The sequence below is a fragment of the Planococcus citri genome, chromosome 1 (assembly GCF_950023065.1).
Source record: "Planococcus citri chromosome 1, ihPlaCitr1.1, whole genome shotgun sequence".
Taxonomy (NCBI): domain Eukaryota; kingdom Metazoa; phylum Arthropoda; class Insecta; order Hemiptera; family Pseudococcidae; genus Planococcus; species Planococcus citri.
Window position 1 is genome coordinate 32,358,975 of NC_088677.1, and position 21,922 is coordinate 32,380,896.

Consider the following 21,922-nt stretch of genomic DNA (forward strand, 5'->3'; position numbering starts at 1 on the left):
ATTTTTATATCGGCAGTATTTTCGTTTATTGGTACAAAAAATGAAAAATTTATTCGACTTTTTAATTTTTATCCAGTGATGAAATATTTGGTTTGTAAAAACTATTCGATTTATAAAATGTTTGAAACAAAAATTATGTACATGATGCATTCCATTTCACCTCAGCAAAAAAATATGATTTTTGACCCTCCCCCGTCCGCTTTTCCAAGTCCCCAGTTTTTCTTGGGATGAGCCGAATCGAAAAAATAAGACCATGTTTATGTACAGAGAACTTCTAACATCCGGATGAGTCTATTGCTGCAATTTGAAATTTTTAGGAACGTCTTCAATTTCCGATTTTTTATATTGATTGGTGGCGACTTCAAGACATTCTGGAGCCTGCAACGAATCTTTTGATTTTTCAGTTTCAGGAAAATTGCAAAAAAATGTGTGATGAATTTTTTAGAAATTTGAACACCTAATAGACTTGAAAGGTCGCAAAGACGTTATACTCAAGTTCAGAGATACTGAATTTAATTTTGGCCTTTTTATGGAAATTTTTCTAAGACTGGAAAATCCAATAATCCACTGAAAGCAACACGAACGACTAGAAACTACTATCGTAGATATTTTGAATGCCAAAAATAAGTTGAATCAAATTTTGATTCTTCATGGAAAAGAAAGAAAATAATTACCTATAATTTTCAAAAGTTTACCGAAATTCAAAAATCAAGTTGAGCTCTTGAAATTTGTGCAGCCGTTGTATTTTTGGATGTTATTTTGAGGTTTTTTCTTCTAGTACAAATTTTTTTGCCAGTTGAGATACTTTTCTTGTTAGAATCCCTCCTCCCAGTTGGAAAAAAGAAATGATTGAGACCGTATTGAGGAAAAGAGTAGGTACCAAAAATAAATGGGTATAAATTTAAACTCAAGGACATAGAATTAGTGGGAATCGAAATGTAACATGGTGTTTTCATTTATATTCAAAATTAAGGATGGGGACTGAGAGCCATTGAAGAGATTGTATTCAGAAAATGTGAAAATATTTGAACAGCTCAAGGCCTTTGAAAACCTAACACAAGACGCATTTTAAATTGTTTAGTGGGTAAGTACTAATATATCTTGACCTAATTAGCAATGTTAAAGAACAGAAAAGAGGATTTAGAAGGATCAGACTGATAAAATCAGTCAGTATTCGAACCCAGCATCTTCAAATTAATAACAAAAAAATAATTATGTTACTTTATTTTAAAATTATTTTCAATATGTTGATTAAGATTTTGAAACCTTCGTGCTCATCAAGGATGCCATGATCCCATTTTCAAAATTAGTTTGTTTGAAAGAGAACAAAACAGGCGTTCATCATTTTAATTTTTCAAAATTTTGAAATCGTAGCTTTTAACTTTTGCAATAATTATCAAAAATTGAACTTTCACGTGAAAGTTCGAATTTGAGCTTTTCAAATTTGAATTAGGTACTAATTTTAATTTTTTGTTCATCTGCATTAAGGGTGACAGTTTCACAAAAAACTAGATCACTACGCATAAGAATTCAGGGATGAAAAGCATTAAAATAAAGCTTCAGCTTTTGGCTTTTAGCTTGAAATTTCAAAATTAAAACTTTTGGCTATAGCTTTCGGTCATCTCGATTTTTACTGCTTGCTTTAGCCAAACTTTCGGCTTCCAATGGCTTTCCCTTATATTTTCAATTCAACAGTTTTTAGCTTTAAGCTTTTGGCTTTAAGCTTTCGACTTTAAACTTTTAGCTGATACACCATCAATTTACAAAAAAAGGAAAATAAAAATTAGATCAGATACACTGATTTTATAATTAGTGATAGTGGAGAACATGTTCAGTGCTAGAATTATTTTCTTTTTTTTTTCATACCTATTTTCATTAAATTGCATTAAAATAAAATTGAATGTAATTTTTTTCATTTTTTTGTTTCTTCTGAATTTAGAGAATTCAGTTCTGCAAAAAATCATTTAAAAAAACCAAAAAAATGAAACTTTTAATTTTTGGCTTAATGCAAAAATTTGCTCAGCATTCAGCTAGCTTTTCATTGCTGAAAGAATTTACGAAGTGCATCCCAACCCTCATGAGGACTGGAACGAAAATGTCTGTGGTTCGATTTGGTAGACCATCAAAGGATACTCCTTTATGCAATTTTATCAACATGGGTGAACTCATTTTTTGAATGAAACTGAGTAATCTTTCGAGAAAACATTGATGTAAGTACGTAATTTTTTTCAAGTTTTTTAATTTTTATACTAAATTACTTGCAATTTTCAGTGAAAAAATTTCAAAAAAATACAAATTCAACAAAATTACAAAATGATTTTAGATCCCAGAAAAAATGCTCATCTTCTCTTCTTTGAATAAACAATCAAAGTGACAAATGTCTCCTTGAATCAAAATTTCAGTCATCTAATTCGATTCAGGTAATTTATGCATAATTTTACACAATTTATTTATGTACCTAATCTAATTTTTCTCATTTTTCAACACCACGGGAGATAGAAAATGAAGAGTACGATAAACCAAATTTCAGTCATACATCAATGATTTCAACTTTCTGTATCAATATGATCAATTTTTTTCGGAAAATCTTTTAAAACAAAACGAAATGTGGAATTCAGCACCGGAAATTTAGCATGGAAGCGTATTTTTGGATCTTCCAATTTTTTTCGGTGTTATGGTTCAAAGAATTTTCTGGTGGTTTGGGTGTTTTAATAAGGATGAACAGGAATGCTCAAATTTGAATTTTCACGTACATGAAATCTAAATTTTTGATGAATAATGTAAAAGTATGAAAGCTACGATTTCAAAATTTTGAAAAATCAAAGTGAACATCTTTTTTGTTCTCTCTAGGACGATCGATGTACTCTAAGAGTTTTTTTTTGTTGGTTGAAAAAATGTAATCTCAATCAAAAGACATGAAAGGTTTAAATCGTAGCCAATCTTCATGAAATCATCCAGGTGTAAGAAATTCATTTTTTTAATCCGGTTCTAAAGTCACTACCACTCATAACCTACCAATTTCCACCATCCCTTTCTTTAGTATAAATTTTTTTGCAAAAAAGATAACCTTTCATCTCTTCGCAGCCACTCCATTTTTGACCATTTTCCGTAGAAACGTTGTTTACTTTTTACACATCCGTTTTTTGAAACGCATACCCGGGCATTAATAAAATTACGAAAATTTTTAGCCGCATGATTTACGCACAAAGTTATGACATTCGTATAAGCGTTTATTAAGCAACTTTTAAAGGAATCGTAAATTTAAACACACGAAACAACGCAGTAGAGCTGGAAAAGCTAATATTAAAAATATAAATTTATATAAGTTCAACGTCGCGTCCGTACCTTGTACATCCAACGGATCCGGATCTGTTCTATATTTTTCTAGTCTTTTGGTAGCAATTGCCTCCAGTCTAACTCTAGCCGCCGGATATTCCTTTAGCACATCCCACATATCTTTTTTTGACAGCACAAATAAGTCGCTATAACCGACCGAGCGAACAGACGCCGTTCTTCTGTTCCCTGCGGTAGGATAAATCATCAATTCATAAAAACTCGCACATTTATCAACGTGGAATATTATCAGGCATTAGCCATTAAAGTGTATATGCAGTGCACTACTCACCCGCCGTTCCCATGTTCAATATGCTGATTTCGCCAAAATACGAACCCGCTCGTAAAGTCGCTAATACGGTTTTACCGTCGTCTGCAACTACTTGTAATCGTCCTCTGCTAACTATATACATTTCTTTTCCAACTTCACCTGAAAATTGCGCAGAATTTATACTAAAATTTCATACCATTATCTCTCTATTTAACGGATTTAAATACTATATTTATATTCCAGCGACCGTAAAGTATAGCTTCTTAATAATAAAGTAATAAACCAGAATATTTTTAATAAAAGGCTAACGCAGATGCTTCGTAGACAGACAATACCTCTCATTTCCATTCTTTACGCAGATACCTACATTAGCATAAGCTGGAAGGAATTTGGAAAAAAAAATTTAAAAGAATATTTTTTTTTCTTTATAAGCGTATCGAGGAATGATAATCATCAAGATTTCATTATCGAGAAAATATACTACGCGTTTTTCTGCGAGCCAAATTACGAGAGAAAAAAGTTTTACGCCCGAAAAACATAGCATTAAAGAAAATTATTTTTTGAATAATTTCGCATTAACTAATTATTCCCCTCATAATTAGAAAAGATTTCGCAAAATAAAAAGGGTAAATGTAATAAAATTTAACTTCCTACAAAACACTAATTTGGGAATTAAGTACTCGAATAAGAATTAATTTACAAGTCGTAGTGAAATGAAACAGACGCAGGCAATGTTACTTCCGATGTGAAAAATTTAATTTCCCAAAATCCAAAAGTTCAACTTTTGCGTTTTTACCAACCATCCACGTCGAGGAAAAAAAATCATACTAGATTATTATCCTGTCGTATGAACCATATCGTCGCGTACTAAGTTTAACTACCACCACCATAAGTAATTTAAAATTCTCTTAGGCTTAAGTTGGTCGTATATGAGAATACTGCTTATGCTGAAAATAACCAAATGCTTTATCTCTTTTTAGCAGACGAGAAATTCTTTCGTAATTATATTTTTCATCCGCGCCATCGCGAGTTGATGTAATTGATAAAAATTATTACATGGTAATGAAAAAAAAATCATCAGTTTTACCCGCGAGTAAAGTTATTCAAAGTGCTATAAAGAGAACAATACAACGTATTCGCGATATCGACTGTAATTGGCGTCATCAAATGTCACATTACAGTATGTTTAATTCGTTTCAGTGAGCATTTAAACGCACATGTGTTTGCAAAATGCTCGAAGTAAGGTCGTGAGTTTGAATTTTTAACACAGAGAGAAGGGGAAATACACACATTGTATTTGGATGCTTTCTCTGTGTTACACAGCTAGTTTTAGTTGAAGTTTGACTAAATTTCATAACAGTTCAGAGTTGTTTGTGTTTAAAAAGTACATTTTTTAACGGAAAAATGATTTTTTTAAATTCCAACGAGGGAGAGAACATTTTTTGAAGCGGGCATAGCTAAATCGAAAAATCATGCAGAAATTCATCACTTGCCAATCAGAAGCTAAAAAGTGCATTTTTTGAGTTTTGGTAAATTTTGGAAAATCAGAAGTCCAAAAATGCAAAAAAATCACAATTCTACTAAATTGACCCAGAAAGTTGAAATTTGGCACGAATCATATTTTCGAGCCTTCGAATCGATCGAAAACAGTTTCGAACCTCTTTTTCTTTTTAGCAGTTCTAGACATTCCAAAAAAATTTTAACGCTGAAATTTTCAGAAAATCTGACGCAATGAAGTTTGAAAGCCAAAATTTTACCCTAATTTCAACGTGCTGAGTCAATTGGATTCAGTTCAAGAGCCTCCAGCCATTAGTGGGGCAAAGACTGTTTTTTTAGAACTCTAGCTCGAGTATAGCTCGTAAGTTGGTTCTTAGTTTGATTCCTTTCCAAACTGATTGTGAGTTGAAAAGACACTTGAATCTGTTTTTTTTTTTTCAAAAAACTTGGTTAAACTTTTTTTAAATTCTTTCAGTAAGTTGAATAGCCTACTTGACTTTTTTACATTCCGAAGTTATTTAGCGGATATATCAAGTACGTAGGTACATTATAAAAATTTTCAGGCCAGAGGTTGAACTAAAAAATTAGGCAATACAATTTGAAGAAAAAAAATCAATTAGAGTCATCACTCTATTTTGAAATTAAGGATTCCCTCAATTTTCTCAAACCAATTATATTGATTTCCAAAAGCCAATAGGCCAATACGGAAACATGAATCCAAATTGGTACCTAAGCCACAAAATTTCATTACTTGAGAAATTTTTCAAGTCTCTACCTCATAAGTTTTTTCAGGACCCCCAAAGGAACTTCGATGTTTTGTTTTTTTTTTTGACAAATTCTAGAAAGGAAAAATTTTCACATTACCTACGACAAAATTGAGATGAAATGGAGTCAAATATCGCAGCGATTCTTGATCTCGATTTTTTTTAAATTTTGAGATTCAGAAAAATTTGACAAAAAACTGAAGCTTTGGAAATTTTTGACAATCAACATAATTTTTATGTTTTTGAAATCAGAAAAATTTCCACTTTGGATGAAATAAAAATTTATGTACAAAATAAAAGCGAAAAAATGTTGAAAATTTGAAAAATGTACATTGCATTAAAAAAATCAGCTGAAATTAATTTAATGCTTTATTTTTTCCATGCTGAGTCAACTAGAGTTGGTTTTAAGCCGTTTTGGAGCTTTATTCCAGCCATTTTTTGAAGTTTCAGTTTCCTGAAAAAATGTCATGAAATCTGTTGAAATTCTAATTTTAACATGCTGATGACGTGATGAGTCAATTAAAGGTAGTCTCGAGCCATTCTGGAGCCTCCCACCGTATTTCGGAACTTTAAGTTCCCCAAAAAAATTTTATAATATTGGTTCTGGTTTTGATTTTTCAAGCGTTTTGGTTTTAATTATGACACATTTTGGTAGTTGGTTCAAGTTTTTGGTTTTCTTTCTGACACATTTTTGGTTTTAGTTAATTTGGTTCCATTTTGTTTTTTTGGTAATAATTTTTTTTTATTTTTGAAAAAAGGCGTTTTATCCCTTCTCCTGCTTGCAAAATTGTAGCACAATGAAAATAAAAATTTTAGATTTTAATCAATTTTCAAAAATTTTACTCTCACAGTCACATTTACCTACCAATCACCGTAAAATGCAGTGAATAACATTTTTGCATGCCCTTCTGATTTAGACCGGTCCAGTTTAAAAATTTTTCTTGAGAGGATTAACCAAATTTCCTACGAAAAAATGATTGAATCTGATCTGTCTGATCAGATTAAATTGAATCCAGGGAATGTCCACACCCAACGATCTGATCTAATCAGTACGATCTCAACAGGTATGATCACTTCTGATTAGATTCAATTTGAACTGTTTTTTTTTTTCAAAAAAAATATTTGGAACCTTCAACAGAACACCTCTAATATTGTGACCAATTAGAAATAGTATATCAAACTAGAAATCTGTAGATTAAGTTTCAATTTTCTTAGATGAACTTCTTTTTTTTATTGTTTTTCCACACAATCCATCTTTCTTTTGCAAAATATTTTGATTTATTTTTGATTTTCTTCAGAGCAACGTTTGAATTAATTTTTTGGCTCATGTTTATTCACCATATATTAGATAAGAGTTCTGCGCCAGGAGCCTGATGACTGCCAATTTTATCACTATCTACGGCTTAAATAGACATCATCTCGGCTTCGGAATCGAAACTATACAATATTACAACGCTTATATTGTCGAGAATGAGAGATACTATGCAAATACATAAAATCTTTTCACTCATAACCAAATTTTACATACTGAGTATAGTAAGAACTACTCGATAACCTCGCGGAATTATTTCTCCCTTTCATCAAGCTGAACGTTTCGAAGAAGATAAAAATTTGATTAATCGATTAACAGTTATGATAGATGTTTTGCAGTAGTACGTACATTTATTCGTGTGGAACAGCTACAAACGCCAACACAATTGAGAATCACCGTTTACGCATTATTTATTAGGGCTCAGCTCATCGTCCATGAATTGGTGAAATTTAAACGTTTCTAAACCGTTTTGATATTTATTTCAACGTTTAAGGTTGAAAGATATCGCTTTGGAGTTAAGCCATTTTCTCTGTCTCAGTATTAACGTTACAACTTCATCGGTCCATCATATATTACCAACCGCGTAATTTGCCCATAAATAATTAAAATGTCATTATAAAACGTTATAAAAGTATAATGCTCTACGTTTTATTTGACGATACCGAAGATTTTTTTGACGTTTTGAAACAAAATAAAGTTTTTTTTTACATTTAAACTGGATACGATAGTAGGTAACTAGGTATGGTTTACTCCCTGTAGACGACATAGGCGCTGGGATTTTATTTTTTTATTCTCTAGTAACCGTAGACTATATAGACAGAGTCGTTTACTTGCTCATACAGTTACGTCTGAATTTAAATGATTCAAAGCGTAAGTAGGTATCATTTTCGCGTATGGTATAGTTTGATGTTGCTGAATAGCGCACCGCCGCATTCATCTTAATAGCTTGGAATTTTAATGGGAAAATCGAAGCTTTTGGTTTCATCAAATATGCATTATACTTGCAAGAACCGCGAATACGCGGATCGTATCAGTTGAATGGCTTACAAACAACAGTCTACCAGTTTCAATGTTGCAATACGAAGCGAAAGTAATAAGGCGATGCGGTTTGTATTTTGTCAAAGCAAATAACATATTACAGAACCTCGACAATTGCTCTTGAGTAATTTCATCAAGTGATACCATATAGCACAAGTGTATAGTACGAGTACATATAAATTCGAAGATCGGGCAAAAAAAAAATGTTACAATTACATTCGGCATGAAAAAATGCTACTCATTTAAACTAATCAATAAGGAGTATGATGAAAATTCGCCTTGTTGGTGTTTCGTTTTTTTTTCATTATTTTTTTTTGGCATCGTCTCGCATCGCGCACTAAGATCAGATAATTCTCAAGAGCCCGAGACGGTCGAGAATTTTAATAATTCTCTAAATGAAACGACTTCAGTAATTATTTTATATTTTAATTCAAAATGCAAAGTTGGAAAGAATGAAGGCGATTTTTTTTTGCTCGTGAAAAATATTCGACAGTAGGGCATAAAAAATTACCCTCGAGTCTGGTCAATGCACAAAGGCGTCGCATTACCAAAGCTTGGGTTAATCGACATGGCAAGATAAGGTAACCTTTCAAAGCTCTCTGCTTCCAAACAGACAACTACAAGAATTTCAAAATAATTCATTTGCGATGGTATTTTTCGAATTTTCGTGAAAATTTCAAACCATCGCAGCGTATCCTTGACCTTAATCCCTACCAAAGGCTCGAAATTCAATCTAAAGAAAATTCAATTTATCGTACAGAACACAATAATACGAGAGTAAAATTGAAGAAAGAATTGCTAGAATAGAGTATAGGTACCTACGTACATATCAGTAATTCATAAAAAAAAAAGTAAAAAATAAAACGAAATGGTGATTTTTCGAACCAAATTTTGAATTATGTTTTTCGTTTGGATAAAGAATCAATCACCAATATTGATCTAGTAAGTTGGAAAAGCGAAAGGAACAACGCAAGAGTCAATTTCATATGACTTTTTCGTTCAGATGAGTCTTTTTAGTGTTGGTTGAATATTCTAATGAGTGATTATAAAATATGAATTTTTTCGTGTCGAGTTGGAATGATTTTTTTTTGTAATGAACGAACGTTTTAAAGTTGAATTTCAATGAGTTTTTGTCGTGATTATAAATTAATTTTTTTGTTATTTCATGAATGTAGGTAGGTGCATTTTTCGTGGTGATTTAGTTTGATTTTGTGGTGAAGATTTCAAATAAATTTTTTTACACCTAGTACTTTTTAAGAAAACTTTATCCGGTAATTATTAAATTAGATTCCGGTGATGATTTAGAATCTGAATTTTTTAAAATTCATTTTGAAATTTTTATGTGTTTATTCCAAATTGTTGTTTTTACTTTCGGTCTAAGAGTTGAAAAATTCTTTGGCTTGAATGTTCTCTTAGATGAATGGGCCGATTTTCTTGAAATTTCCATACGTATGGTAAATGTGGTCCAACATGAGACATTCAACGCCGTAATTATAATTGCAATTACTCAAGTAGCTTCTTGAGTAATTGCAATTAATTACGAAAATTTGCACCAAAAAAAGAATAAAGGGAAAAGGCCCATATCAAAAGCGAAGCTGACAGTCAGTTCTTTTGATTTACAACCTCCTAAATGTAACACCACAAGGGTTGTAAAATATTTTCCATTGTTCAATTTTGAAAAATAAATTTTAATTTTTCAAAAATTAAACAATGGCCAAAATGTTTTTAAACCCCCTGCTGTGTTACATGATTTTCAATGATCCATTGTATTCGCTTATGTGTAACACCATGGGAGTTATAACATTTTCTCCATTGTTCAATTTTGAGAACTGTTTTAGAACTCCTACAGGTTGTTTCATTTACACAAATTCAGTACCTAGAAAACAAAAGCAGGTGGTTACCCTTACTGAATCAAATCTCACCAGTCATTGGTGATTTTGCTGTGCTTCCAAGAGGTTCCTTCACCCTACTGACAAGAAAACGGGGTTAAACAAGTAATATTGAGACCACGTTTTTTGCTGCCTTTACGCTCGGTGTAATTGCGTAAACGTAGTGCGTAATTGATTTTATGAAAGACCCCCTGGAGTGTGAGGTGTCAAAAAGGCAGTGTGGATGCAGTAAAAAAACGCGGTATACTTCAACAAAACTGGTTTCAGATAGAACAGAGTAACAGCGGATTTGAAAAAACCTGGGTGTAATAGCTGAAAAGTGAGACTAAAACGCATATTTCTTGTCAATAGGGCAGTACTGTATTGCTTTTGGAGTCGCATTATGCTATTGAGATATATTGCGTTGTGCTTTGGAGCTTTCAGAATAGCATAGTAAATTTGGAATCGCGTAGTGTAGTCGGAATCACGTTGTGCTGTTTTTTCAAAATCGCATTGTGCTTTTTTTCCGAAATCCCATTGTACTTTTTTTGAAATTGTGTTGTGCTTTTTTTCGAAATCGCGTTGTGTTTTTTTTCAAAATCGTGTTGTGCTTCTTTTTCGAAATTGCATTGTGTGCTTTCTTAAAAATTGTGTAGTGCTTATTTTTTCAAAATTGTGCTGAGCTTTTTTTTGAAATCTCGTTGTGCTTTCAAAATCAAAATCGCGTTCTGCTTTCGAAATCCAAATCGCGTTTTTTCAAAATTGTGTTGTGCTTTTTTTTCAAGATCGCGTTCGCGTTGTGCCGTTTTTTCAAAATCGCGTTGTGTCATTTTTTAAGAATCTGGTGGTGTTTTTTTTCAAAATTGCGTTGTTTTATTTTTGAAAATGCGTTGTGCTTCCTTTTCAAAATTGTGTTGTGTGTGCTTTTTTTAAAAATTGTGTTGTGCTTTTCAAAATTGTGTTGTGTTTTTTTTTGAAATTGTGTTGTGCTTTTGTAACAAAATAAGCAACGCACACTGTTACAGCTGCGCAGCTGTCTAGTTTTTTTTTGCTATTCCAAATGAACTTTTCCGCGATGATTTTGAACAAATTTTTTGTGGTGCTATAAAATAATTTTTTGGCTGATTTAGAATGGGCAATTTCGAACGATTTTTTTTTCAATGTTGATTTGGAATACATTTTTCAGGGGGCAATTTAAACAAAACGAGTGATGTGCTACTCACAATAGAAAATTTTCAAGTGTTACTTGCTTAATTCAGGATTTTTTCATAGGTAATGTGATTTTGAATGAACATTTTGTGCCAGTTTCATGGAATGTGATTTTGGGGCCTGTTTAGAATTCAATTTTTGATTTAAGTGTTTGATGTAGGATTTTAATGTTTCAGTAGTATTAACTTAAGAAATCGAATCAGGCTACCTATTTTCTTTTTTGAAAGATTAGGGGAAAAAAACAAAATTCAGCCAATTTCGTTTGAGAAGAAAAATGAAATTACCGAACCGGTCCAACTGGTAAACATGAAGTTTCACGCATTAAAACTACCTAACGCATATTTTTCGAAGCAAAATAAAGCGTGAAATGTTATGCATAAAATTTCACGATAACCGTAGATTTATAAAATTTGCAGAATGGCGGAAGTTGAATAAAGCTCAACAAAGAATAGGTCATAATTTAATTGTAGTTGCATAACGAGCGACCTTTTTAGCGTGCTGAGGCACAAGCTGCACAGTGCACACGTATGGGATCATGTCAGAGAATTAATATGCTCTAATGGGGAGATTTTGCGAACGTCATTTATATCACATTACGTCTAGTAATTTATACAGCACGCAGATCGGGTAGAGATGGGTAATTTGAAGAACACGTTCCACGTTCGCGTTCAACGTACCTATGTACCTAAGCCAACTTGCGGTCACTCGAATATGTAGATAAATCCGAAGGTGTAAATGAATTTCACGACTCGCGTTTTTCGTTGTTTAGATACTAATTTTTATACAACATTGAATTTCATTACTCGTCGCGAAAACACCAGTTATCGCTTAAAGCTAAAATAAACAAGAATAGTATCAATTAACGTAGAATCAATATTAGCTTTATGTAGTCGCCCGCCCGAGTCGACCGAGTCGCTGTTCTTTTTATATTTTTAAATTAACGATTAATAATTTAAATCGCTTTAATTAATTAGTGTAAAACGAAAGCCGGATTTCTCACTCTTTCTCATATACTTCATCATTCTCATCGACCGGCATATGACCAACCGCATCTGTATTAAACGTTGCGAGCGAAAAGCGTGTGTAGGTACACAGGCGACGTTTTTGTTTATTAAATTCTACAAGAACGTCACCTGGGCACACCATTATGAGCTTAGTTATTAATTACGAAATGCAGCCGCTAGCTATTTTTTGAGGTGAAAATCGTCATTTTAGCTTTTATTACCATCAGCTATTCGCCAACGAGCGTCGCTGCGCTTGTTTGTAGTATGTAAGTATTTACCCTCTTTCAAGAGAAAATGTCTCGGTTTTCAATTATCTCGCTGTTTTTTTTCTCCTTTCTAGGTTAGGTTGCAGGTAGGTACTACTTGTAATTACGAGTATTTTAGTTTCGCTCGTTTAATACGAGTGTTATCTTTCATTTACTTAGGTACTTGTTTTCAACTTTTTTTTTTCGCTTATCATTTCACGGTAGGTATTATTTTCGTTGATTCAATTTTCGTATTTATCTCGTTAATTATTAAAAGTTGAGATTTCCTATGTAGCGTATATGTTGAGTGTAGTTGAATGTCTTTATTGTGAAGTATCTAATGTTCCAACCATATTTGCAGAAATAAAGTTGAAGGGCTTCGAGGTCGAAGATTTGTAATAAAAGCGTCATTTAATAAAATATCGTGATTCATTTTACATCGAGGATAAATGTAAGAATTTCGAGCGACCTATTCATTTTATTCGCAGGAGAACCACTTGAATCCTTATTCGATATGAAATAAAATATACGTCAGATTTTTTAAAAAAGAACACGTAATGAAAGTTGTAGAAAAGGAATACCTACCTATTTTAATTTGAAATGCTTACCTATTGATAAAGTATGTGCACCTACGACGGAAATTCAAACGTACGACATCGATTTTCATAAAGATACAATTATTGAAAATAGCAACTCTCAGAAAGTTTTAACACCTTAAATGAACTTTTTTACTGTCAAGAAAATTTTGAAAATATATCAATTTTTTATTATTAAATAAATATCTATTAAAATGGGTATTTCTGTAAGCTATAATAGTACCTAATGTGAGATTTTTTGGTTAGCCGAAGATCGGGTGACAGTGGATCAAAAATGGAAGGAGGATTTATCAATTTGTGTTTGAGGTTTAAATAAAATTTTTGTTCACCTCTTCACTTCGAAAAAAAAAACAAAACAAAACTTGAGATGATCCGACGAAAAGTTACTCCTTTGTTTTCCGAACATGAACCAGAATTCGTACATGTAAATAAAATTGCCTAACCAGTTTGCCGTAAATACGAACGAGAAAAGCACTCACCAGCGCGAACGAAAAAGGTGCATAGTCCTCTAAAATAATACATAAGTATTTATGTACAATTTTTTTTACGAGTTTCCTTGGATGATCCAGTAGAGTAACCATCTATGTACCTACTACATATGTATTTCCATCCTAAACCTCCAGGAAATTCAAAGCCACGCCAAAGAATTTGTGATTTCTGCCAAGACTGCCAAAATTTGAAAATTTACAATCTTAAAAATAATTAATGAACTTAAAGAAAATCCGTTTGCAGAGTTTTAAAAAAATTATCAGAAAATTTAAAATTAGAAGTAATTATAATTTGAAATGCTTACATTGAATGCAGATTACAGAAGTTAAAAGCACTCTAAAAAAAATAGAAAAATACCCCAACGATACGGTTTTGTATTCTAAGTTACAAACTAATTTTCAGAATGAGATTTCAACACCCCTCAGGGGCACAAAAGACCTTAAAATTTGGTTAAAATTCTAAAAAAAAATTTGAAAGTATGCCAAAAAATTAAAAATAACGAATGACGCGTCATTTGTAAAGAATTTTAAGGACAATGAGTTTGAAATATCAACTTTTATTTTCTATTGGTACAAGTTCTAATATTCAGCCTTTTGATTGTGAATTAAGAAATCAGAGAATTATAGTCCATGAGCTATACCTACTGCGATTGCACCGAAATGACTGAAAGCTGGGGCTGGTCTCAAAAGTTAGTATGTAGGTATGGTATATACCCCTATTTTGAAAACACTCGGTACTCGGTATTCCGATCCGTGGCTACTGCTTTAAAGCTCATTGAAAGCTCGAAAGTTCACAATTTTTCTGAACTTTCAGCCGAGAAAAGTGATGGCTCAAATTGGTGTTTAATTATAGAATTTTTCGCGCTGAATCAGAATATATATAGGTCTGCTGGCCCTCAAGTGCTGCCAAAGCCCTGCTGGACCGTGTCAAAGGGGAAGCGAATTTTGCAAATTTCATGTTTTTGGGAGGTGGGGCATAAGAAAGGTATTGATAAATTCACCAAATACGCCCTTGTGACTCATCAAAATGTACCATTTTTGGACCGTGGAGAGAATTAAAATCTCATTAGAAGCTACAAGTACCTAACCGGAAAAAGTGAGCTAAACATCAGTATCTCGCTAAAAATCATTTCAAATCACCAATGACTGATGAAAGGAGGAGTCCCGATAAGGCCACTTTTTGGCCCCAGACCAGTTATCGACTCGACCCAAAATGACTTTTTTTGGCTCCAGGGGTTCTCAAAGTTGTGAATAAAAAAATAATTTTTGGAACCACTGAGTATTATTTTTAAAAACTTTTTTAGGGTAAAATATCTGTTTGAACTCGATAAACGTTATGCGAGGTGATTTTTTTATTTTCGATCCTCCGCTCCGGGGCAGAAATTGGGGGGTTTTGATTTTTGGAAAATTTTGGAACCACCATTTTGAACCTACCCTTTTGAGCCCACCTGAAAAGATTTTTACAGTTTATTAGTATCAGAAAGACCTACCTTCATCCTACCAAATTTTGAGCTCAATAAAATTTTCCGCTGGTACTCAAAAATCCAATTTTCCATTTTTTCGCAATTTCGAAATTTTATGAACCCCTGGAAAACTATAAACCTACGATTTGCGCCAAACGTAACTTTTTGAGGTATGTATTCAATTATCTTGATGAAAAAGTTTAATTAAGCTTCCTGCATATTTTTGTAATTTTGAACCCTTTTTTTAGAGCTCCCCACTTTAGGCACCCCTAAAAAAGGTGTTTCAGCACATTTTTTCAAATAAATTGAAGAATTTACATTTGAACCACACTGGCAAGTGCTCGATGATTTTTCATTTGATTTTTCCTGTAACTTTCAAAATTAAGCTTTTTTTGTAGGTTCAAAATGGTGGTTCCAAAATTTTCCAAAAATCAAAACCCCCCAATTTCTGCCCCCGAGGGTCGAAAATAGGAAAATCACCTCGCATAACGTTTATCGAGTTCAAACAGATATTTTACCCTAAAAAAGTTTTTTAAAAATAATACTCAGTAGTTCCGAAAATTATTTTTTTATTCACAACTTTGGGAACCCCTGGAGCCCAAAAAATGGTCATTTTGGGTTAACTAACCACGGATTCGTATTTGGGACATTTATTACAACATTTTAAGAGTGGTCGAGTCGATATCTGGCCTGGGGCCAAAAAGTGGCCTTATCGGGACTCCTCCTCTTTCAGTGTTTGGAAAAATCTGATGAAAATTTCATGAAACGTTATTAGAAACCTATCAAAATAATATAAGAACACTAGAGTATCATTAAAATAATCGAAAATGATCAAAAACTGATAAAATTGTTTTTAAAGTTTGGAAAATTTTCTGAAAATCAGAAAGTCAATTTGAGTACTAGGAATTTTAATTTCGACACTTTTGAAACGTGCACTTTCCAGAAATCCAACTATCATTTTAAACAGGATTGTACATCTCAAATATTTTCTCGTCTCATGAGCACCCTTCAAACCCATCTCCATAATTTTATTGACGAAGAGTTTCAAACCTCCATTTGGTGTCTGAATTTTAATTTTTTCAGAATCGTTGTAGATGAACTTGTGAATCACAAAGTTCAAAACGTTCAAATTCTGTCAGCTCTCATGGAGTTGATCAAATTCTGTGCCATTTTAAAACGTACTGTTTTACTAAAATGACTTAACTTTTTGAATATTTATTTTGAATGATCTCAGAAGGAAACTTCATTCATACAAAATTTATTCTGAACATTCGTTGCTTTTTCTATACTTCCCAAGGGAAAACAATTTGATCTGGTCAAAGTTTTGATTGGATCGAAGCTCTTCAGGCTGGATCAGACCTAATAGTGAAGGCCTGATTGGATCTAACCAGAATTGAACAGGTCAGATCACATCTGATTGATCAGATCTGTTCAGGTCTAAGCAGATTCAGTAGGGTAGACCTGATTGGAACTCACTAGATTCAATCCAACTTTATTAGATCGAATCATTTCCCCGCGAAACTCATATTCATTTTGTACCTACATCAATTTTTTCAACTTCCACTACACTCAACACACCCTGTATAAAAATAAGACAGGGAATAAAATTTGGTCAACATGTAGGATACGAGGTACCACATTTCATTTGTCATGTGAGCTTTTGCTTTTGTGTGCAAAATGTAGTACGTTATATAGTACATACCTAGACCTACCTAAATCATGAACGTAACGAAAAGGAAGCAAATGTCGTAACATGTGATCTCAACTAACTAAAACAATGTAATATCGAAATTGCAATCAATATAAAACTTGATTAGCTAACTTTGACGCTGTACAGAATTCTCAAACGACGTTTTTTCCTCCATTGTATAATAATTACTCATCACGACTACGAAAATCATTTTTCTTTCAATGCATACTACGATAGGTAGGTATATCGTACATTGTGACTGAATTTATTGTTCTATCTTATAAGACGCGACGCAATTCCTTTATAAATAGAATTCTGTGAAATTCCGTCTATATTAAACACTATTACTTTATACGTACGGTATGGTATCACGATATCAAACGCATATAAATTCAAAATAAATGATTCAAAGGGAAACGTTGTCATCATCGTATTCTTCGTCTTCGATCTTTACAATGTAAACCATAATACACGAGACAAGTCGTCGTAGTGTAAACCAAACTAATACCGCAATTCGTTGTTTCCTTTTCAGCGCGAGTAAAATAAGCGTGTTCAATTTATCAGATGAATCGAGGGAAAATAATTTTTGCCAAGTTAAAATTACTTCGACATTGTACTGATTTTCAAATAAAATTAAACCACGTTCGAACAGTGATCCGCAATGGCAACTTTACAACAATATAATAAACGCGCGTATACCGACGAAATCTCAAGGGAATAGAAATACAAATGAAATCGCGCGCGGATTTGAAGAAAAAAAATAAGAAAAAAAATACGCGTTAAGAAACCTCAAACTATCTACGACGTTGGCGTGCACGATTTTCACGCAAATCAATTTTTAAAATATATTTGTAAATTGTCAGCAACAGTTTTTTTTTTTTTTTTTTTTATTTAGCACGAAACGTGAGAAATTTTTAAATTTTCCGCAAAGCAAATATAATTTTGAAATTCTTATCGAATTCCATCCAGACTGCGCTTTCAATTCGTAATAAATTTCATTTCTACGTTATATAGGTAGGTAGTAGGTATCTCCGCGGCGTTTTTAAAATTGCCGCCGCAAAAATTTTATAACCGAATAATAATTACACGGCGCTGTATATAGCACCGCGGATAATACTAGAAACGAATTCGCGTAATTAAATATTAACGAACCTTTCCTGCAGATATAATCACCGGGTGAAAAAAGAACTGGTCGTAATTTGAGCACTAATTCACAAAGAAATCCGGCCTCTGTGTTTTGGAATATTTCTACTCGTTTCAAAGTATCCAGGTGTACGTTTATGGCTATTTCAGCTTTTAGTTTATCTGCGAAAAAAAAACAGAGAAAAAAGTACGTGTATAGGTAAGTAAATGCTATATCATATGATACAGGTTGAGTAAGTAATAGGTACTCATTATTTATTAAAATTTTTAAAAATTAATCCTAATGAATAGCGTAAAAACGAAGCCGAGTGCGCATTTAGTGGGTATTTTACGTAAAAAAATTAAGTTAAAATGAGGAAGAAAAATAAATTATACTAACGCGCATTACTTACTTACCTACTATGGAATGGGAGTTTTAATTTGTGCGTGTTTGAGCAAGGGGTAAAGATGGGTCTCGAGAGCCGAGAGCTCAAAATGACAGTATAGAAGGGTCATTCCACGTCAATTCGACCAAGAAGTGGCAAGGGGAGGGGGAGTCGGTGATTTTATTTTGAAATTTTTCCTGTGGAAAGACCTTCCAAAGGGATGACCAATGGCGCAAAACGCAGCCCTCTAGCCCTTTTTTAAAGTCTGCTAGGGGGTGTCAAAGTTTTCAGTGAACTTGAAATTTCATCCATTTCAGCAGTGGATTTACTCGATAACCGCGATACCTACCAAAATGGAACTTTTTCCAATAGTTAGGAGTTTTGAAAAACTTTTTGGCGATATCATAAAAATCAGTGTTGCCACTTTTTTTCGTACGAAAAATTAGCTCGAAAAGTTTCAAAACGTAGTTTTCATATCGTTCCAACTCTCAAAAATTCTGAAAAAAATATATTATGAACAACTTTTTATGCTGAACCACATATTCAAAAATTGGGATGGTGTTTTATTTCGTAAAGTCGATTTTAAAAAAATGAAAATTTGCGAAAAAATGCGATTTTTTGATTTAAAACAGGAACAAAAATTTTTATTGGTGAAGTTGACCTATTTGACCCCAATTTTTACGTCTCCTTTGAAAAAGTTGAAAAAATCCGATCACTCGATGAAATAAACTCGTCACAAAAAAAATCAAAATTCGGAAAAATTCAATTTCCAATTCCAAACATCAAAAAAAGTTACAATTTATTCAGTTGTCTTATTTTGACCTCTTTCTGACGTATTTCATGAAAAAGTTGTTAAAAATCACACTCATAACCAATAAATAATTCGTTTATATTTTCAATTCACTCGGATTTCGATTTCGACTTCGCTAATAAATTTTTTTTCGTGTTTTAAATCATAAAATCGCATTTTTTCGTAAATTTTCATTTTTTAAAAATCGACTTTACAAAATAACGCCATCCCAATTTTTTAATATGTTGTTCAGTATGAAAAGTTGCCCATAATATATTTTTTTCAGATTTTTTGAGAATCGAAACGATATGAAAACTACTTTTTGAAACTTTTCGAGCTAATTTTTTGTACGGAAAAAAGTGGCAACACTGATTTTCATGATATCACCAAAAAACCTTTCAAAACCCCTAACCTAACTATTGGAAAAGGTTCCATTTTGGTCGGTATCGCGGTTATCGAGTAATCCACTGCTGAAATGGATGATATTTCAAGTTCTCTGAAAACTTTGACACCCCCTAGCAGCCTTTAAAAAAGGGCTAGAGGGCTGCGATTTGCGCCATTGGTCGTCCCTTCGCCGTGGAATGACCTAAAGCTCTTTAAGAATGACCTATTAATTGAGAATTACAAATTGTCAAATAATTTCTGGAGTATTGTTGAAGCTAATTTTGCTGGCAAGGAACCATTTTGAACTCAAAACTCTCCGATTTCAACGAAACGAAGCTAGGTTGGAAAAAACATGTTCTACAACCCTCGTAACTAAAAATTTCATAAACTAAAGTTCATTTTTGGATCTTTGGCGAATTTTTTGAAAGTCACAAAATTGAAACGTAAATTTTTTGAGCAAAGTGAACGAATGCGAAGAATTTCTTCAATTTAGGCCCCACACATCAATAATTACTAGTTTCGGACCATTCCCCAGTCTCCAGCGATTTTTCAATTATTTTCTCCAGATTTTAAATCACTCTAGAAGGGCCAAAAATGGACGTTAGTATCTATAATTTTAGTCGGTGTGTAGCTACTTCTTCACATTTTTTGACTTCTTTCATATACTACACTCATTTGATTTGTAGACATTTTTTAAAACATGGAGAAGGACAGGGATCCATGGAAGAAAACACAATAAAAGACGTCTAATGCAGTAATGGAAGCGTTAGAATTGGATTTTCTGTATGTAATGTACTTAAAATAATCACAAAAATCAGAGTTGCCTTTTTTCTAGATTTATATCCCTAAGAAAGCATAAAATTATCTTAAATAATAAATGAAAATCGCGCAGTTTAACAAAGTTAGTGAGTTGAAGCAGTTCATTATTAGCTTTAAGAGTGCGTTTTTATAGTATCACGTTTCTTTTTACATTTATTAGATTTTTTACAGCATATAATTAAGCCAGTTAATATTGTTTTTCTTCATACAGTAGCACAGTCATGTTGAAATATAATCTGTTTTTATCTTCTTCTTTTTTTCCACAACAGAGGAACTTTTAATTATAATTAATTCAACTGGCCACATTGAAAACAGATGAAATATCTGCATTATAAACTTTACCAACGAACAGAATTTCTTTAAAAAGAAAAACTTTTAAATACCTAATCACATTTCCACAAAATTTTAAAATGAAATTTTAAGCTCATTGGCAAATAATTCCGAGTTAATTTCCTCACTACACGTAGGTACCTACGCATCTGCTTCGTTTATAGTGTTATTAGTTTTTCATACTCACTTATTCTCGATAATAAAACTAGAATAACGAATTCAAATAAATGAAATTTTACCTGGTAAACAACTAATTGCTTTTTCTTCATCGGAACACTTCTGCGTGAGCCAAAGATAATCAAACCATCTTATCACTTTGGTTTGTAAATGAGCTGGTACCCGGCGCATCCGCATGTACGTTTTTACTCCATCGAGTTTAGCTGCAACAAAAGTAGATACGACTTTATTAAAAAATAACTCGATGCTATCGTTACACGATGAGAAAGAAATACAATGAAACCAACTTATAAAATGAACACCAGTAAATTCTATTACGACGAGAACGAATTCCTCGAACGTATATATATACCAAGATGAAATATTTACTTATTCTCTGACTCGTAGGTACTAATATAGTGAAAGCACGTACATTCTAAGGAAGTATGATATTTAACAAGAGTATGCGCCATTCAGTGGAAAATTCGTGATTTCGCCTTTCAATAAAAATTATTATAATTTTACCAAGCTTAATACCTTACTAATAATATAGGATTTTGTAGAGAAAAATATGCATCTAGTTTTCTTTGTAAAAGACTTATCGAATCATTCTGATACAGAAATGTAGCCTCAAAGGTGAGGGAGAACTATTGAAATTTGGAAATTGGGGCACACTCTCGGTTTCATTCATTTAAGTGGGTATTGAGAAAATCAGAAGGTAAATAAGTAAGCAAGGAAATAGATGTACTGAATCTTCAAGAATGTCTCCAGTCCTCTTTAGTGGAAAATGCTTTCATTTTGACCTCTTTTCACATATACCTCTTAGAAAATATTCTTGGCCACCCCGAAGGTAGATATGGTAATTATTAACCTACCCATCATAATTACTCGTACCATCACATCCCTTCTCCCCATACTACCTACCTACTTACATGAGATGAAAGGTTTGCTTAAGTACCCACAAATATCACATACACAGAAATGAAACGATGATTATACCTAAATTATTTATGCTTATGCTGCACATACATATACGAGTTAGTTCATAATTATAATGGTACAACTTTTTACCTCTAAAACAAACACTTCTCTTCTCATATACGTATAGGGAAAGTCAAACTCCTAAGTACTACCTGCTACATTTCCGTTAGAAATTT

General features: G+C 32.7%; 1 protein-coding gene across 4 annotated transcripts in view; it reads right to left on the reverse strand.

Annotated features, from left to right (window-relative positions):
* Window positions 1–21,922, reverse strand: part of LOC135831426 (cyclic nucleotide-gated cation channel alpha-3) — a 186,643-nt gene that overhangs the window by 11,195 nt on the left and 153,526 nt on the right. For all 4 annotated transcript variants that reach the window (XM_065343904.1, XM_065343901.1, XM_065343902.1 and 1 more), the window contains exons 6-9: window positions 20,849–20,989; window positions 17,931–18,083; window positions 3,626–3,763; window positions 3,346–3,522 (exon numbers count right to left, since the gene is read on the reverse strand). In XM_065343904.1, the coding sequence (XP_065199976.1) occupies window positions 3,346–3,522; window positions 3,626–3,763; window positions 17,931–18,083; window positions 20,849–20,989 (609 nt within the window). The remainder of the gene's footprint in view (window positions 1–3,345; window positions 3,523–3,625; window positions 3,764–17,930; window positions 18,084–20,848; window positions 20,990–21,922) is intronic.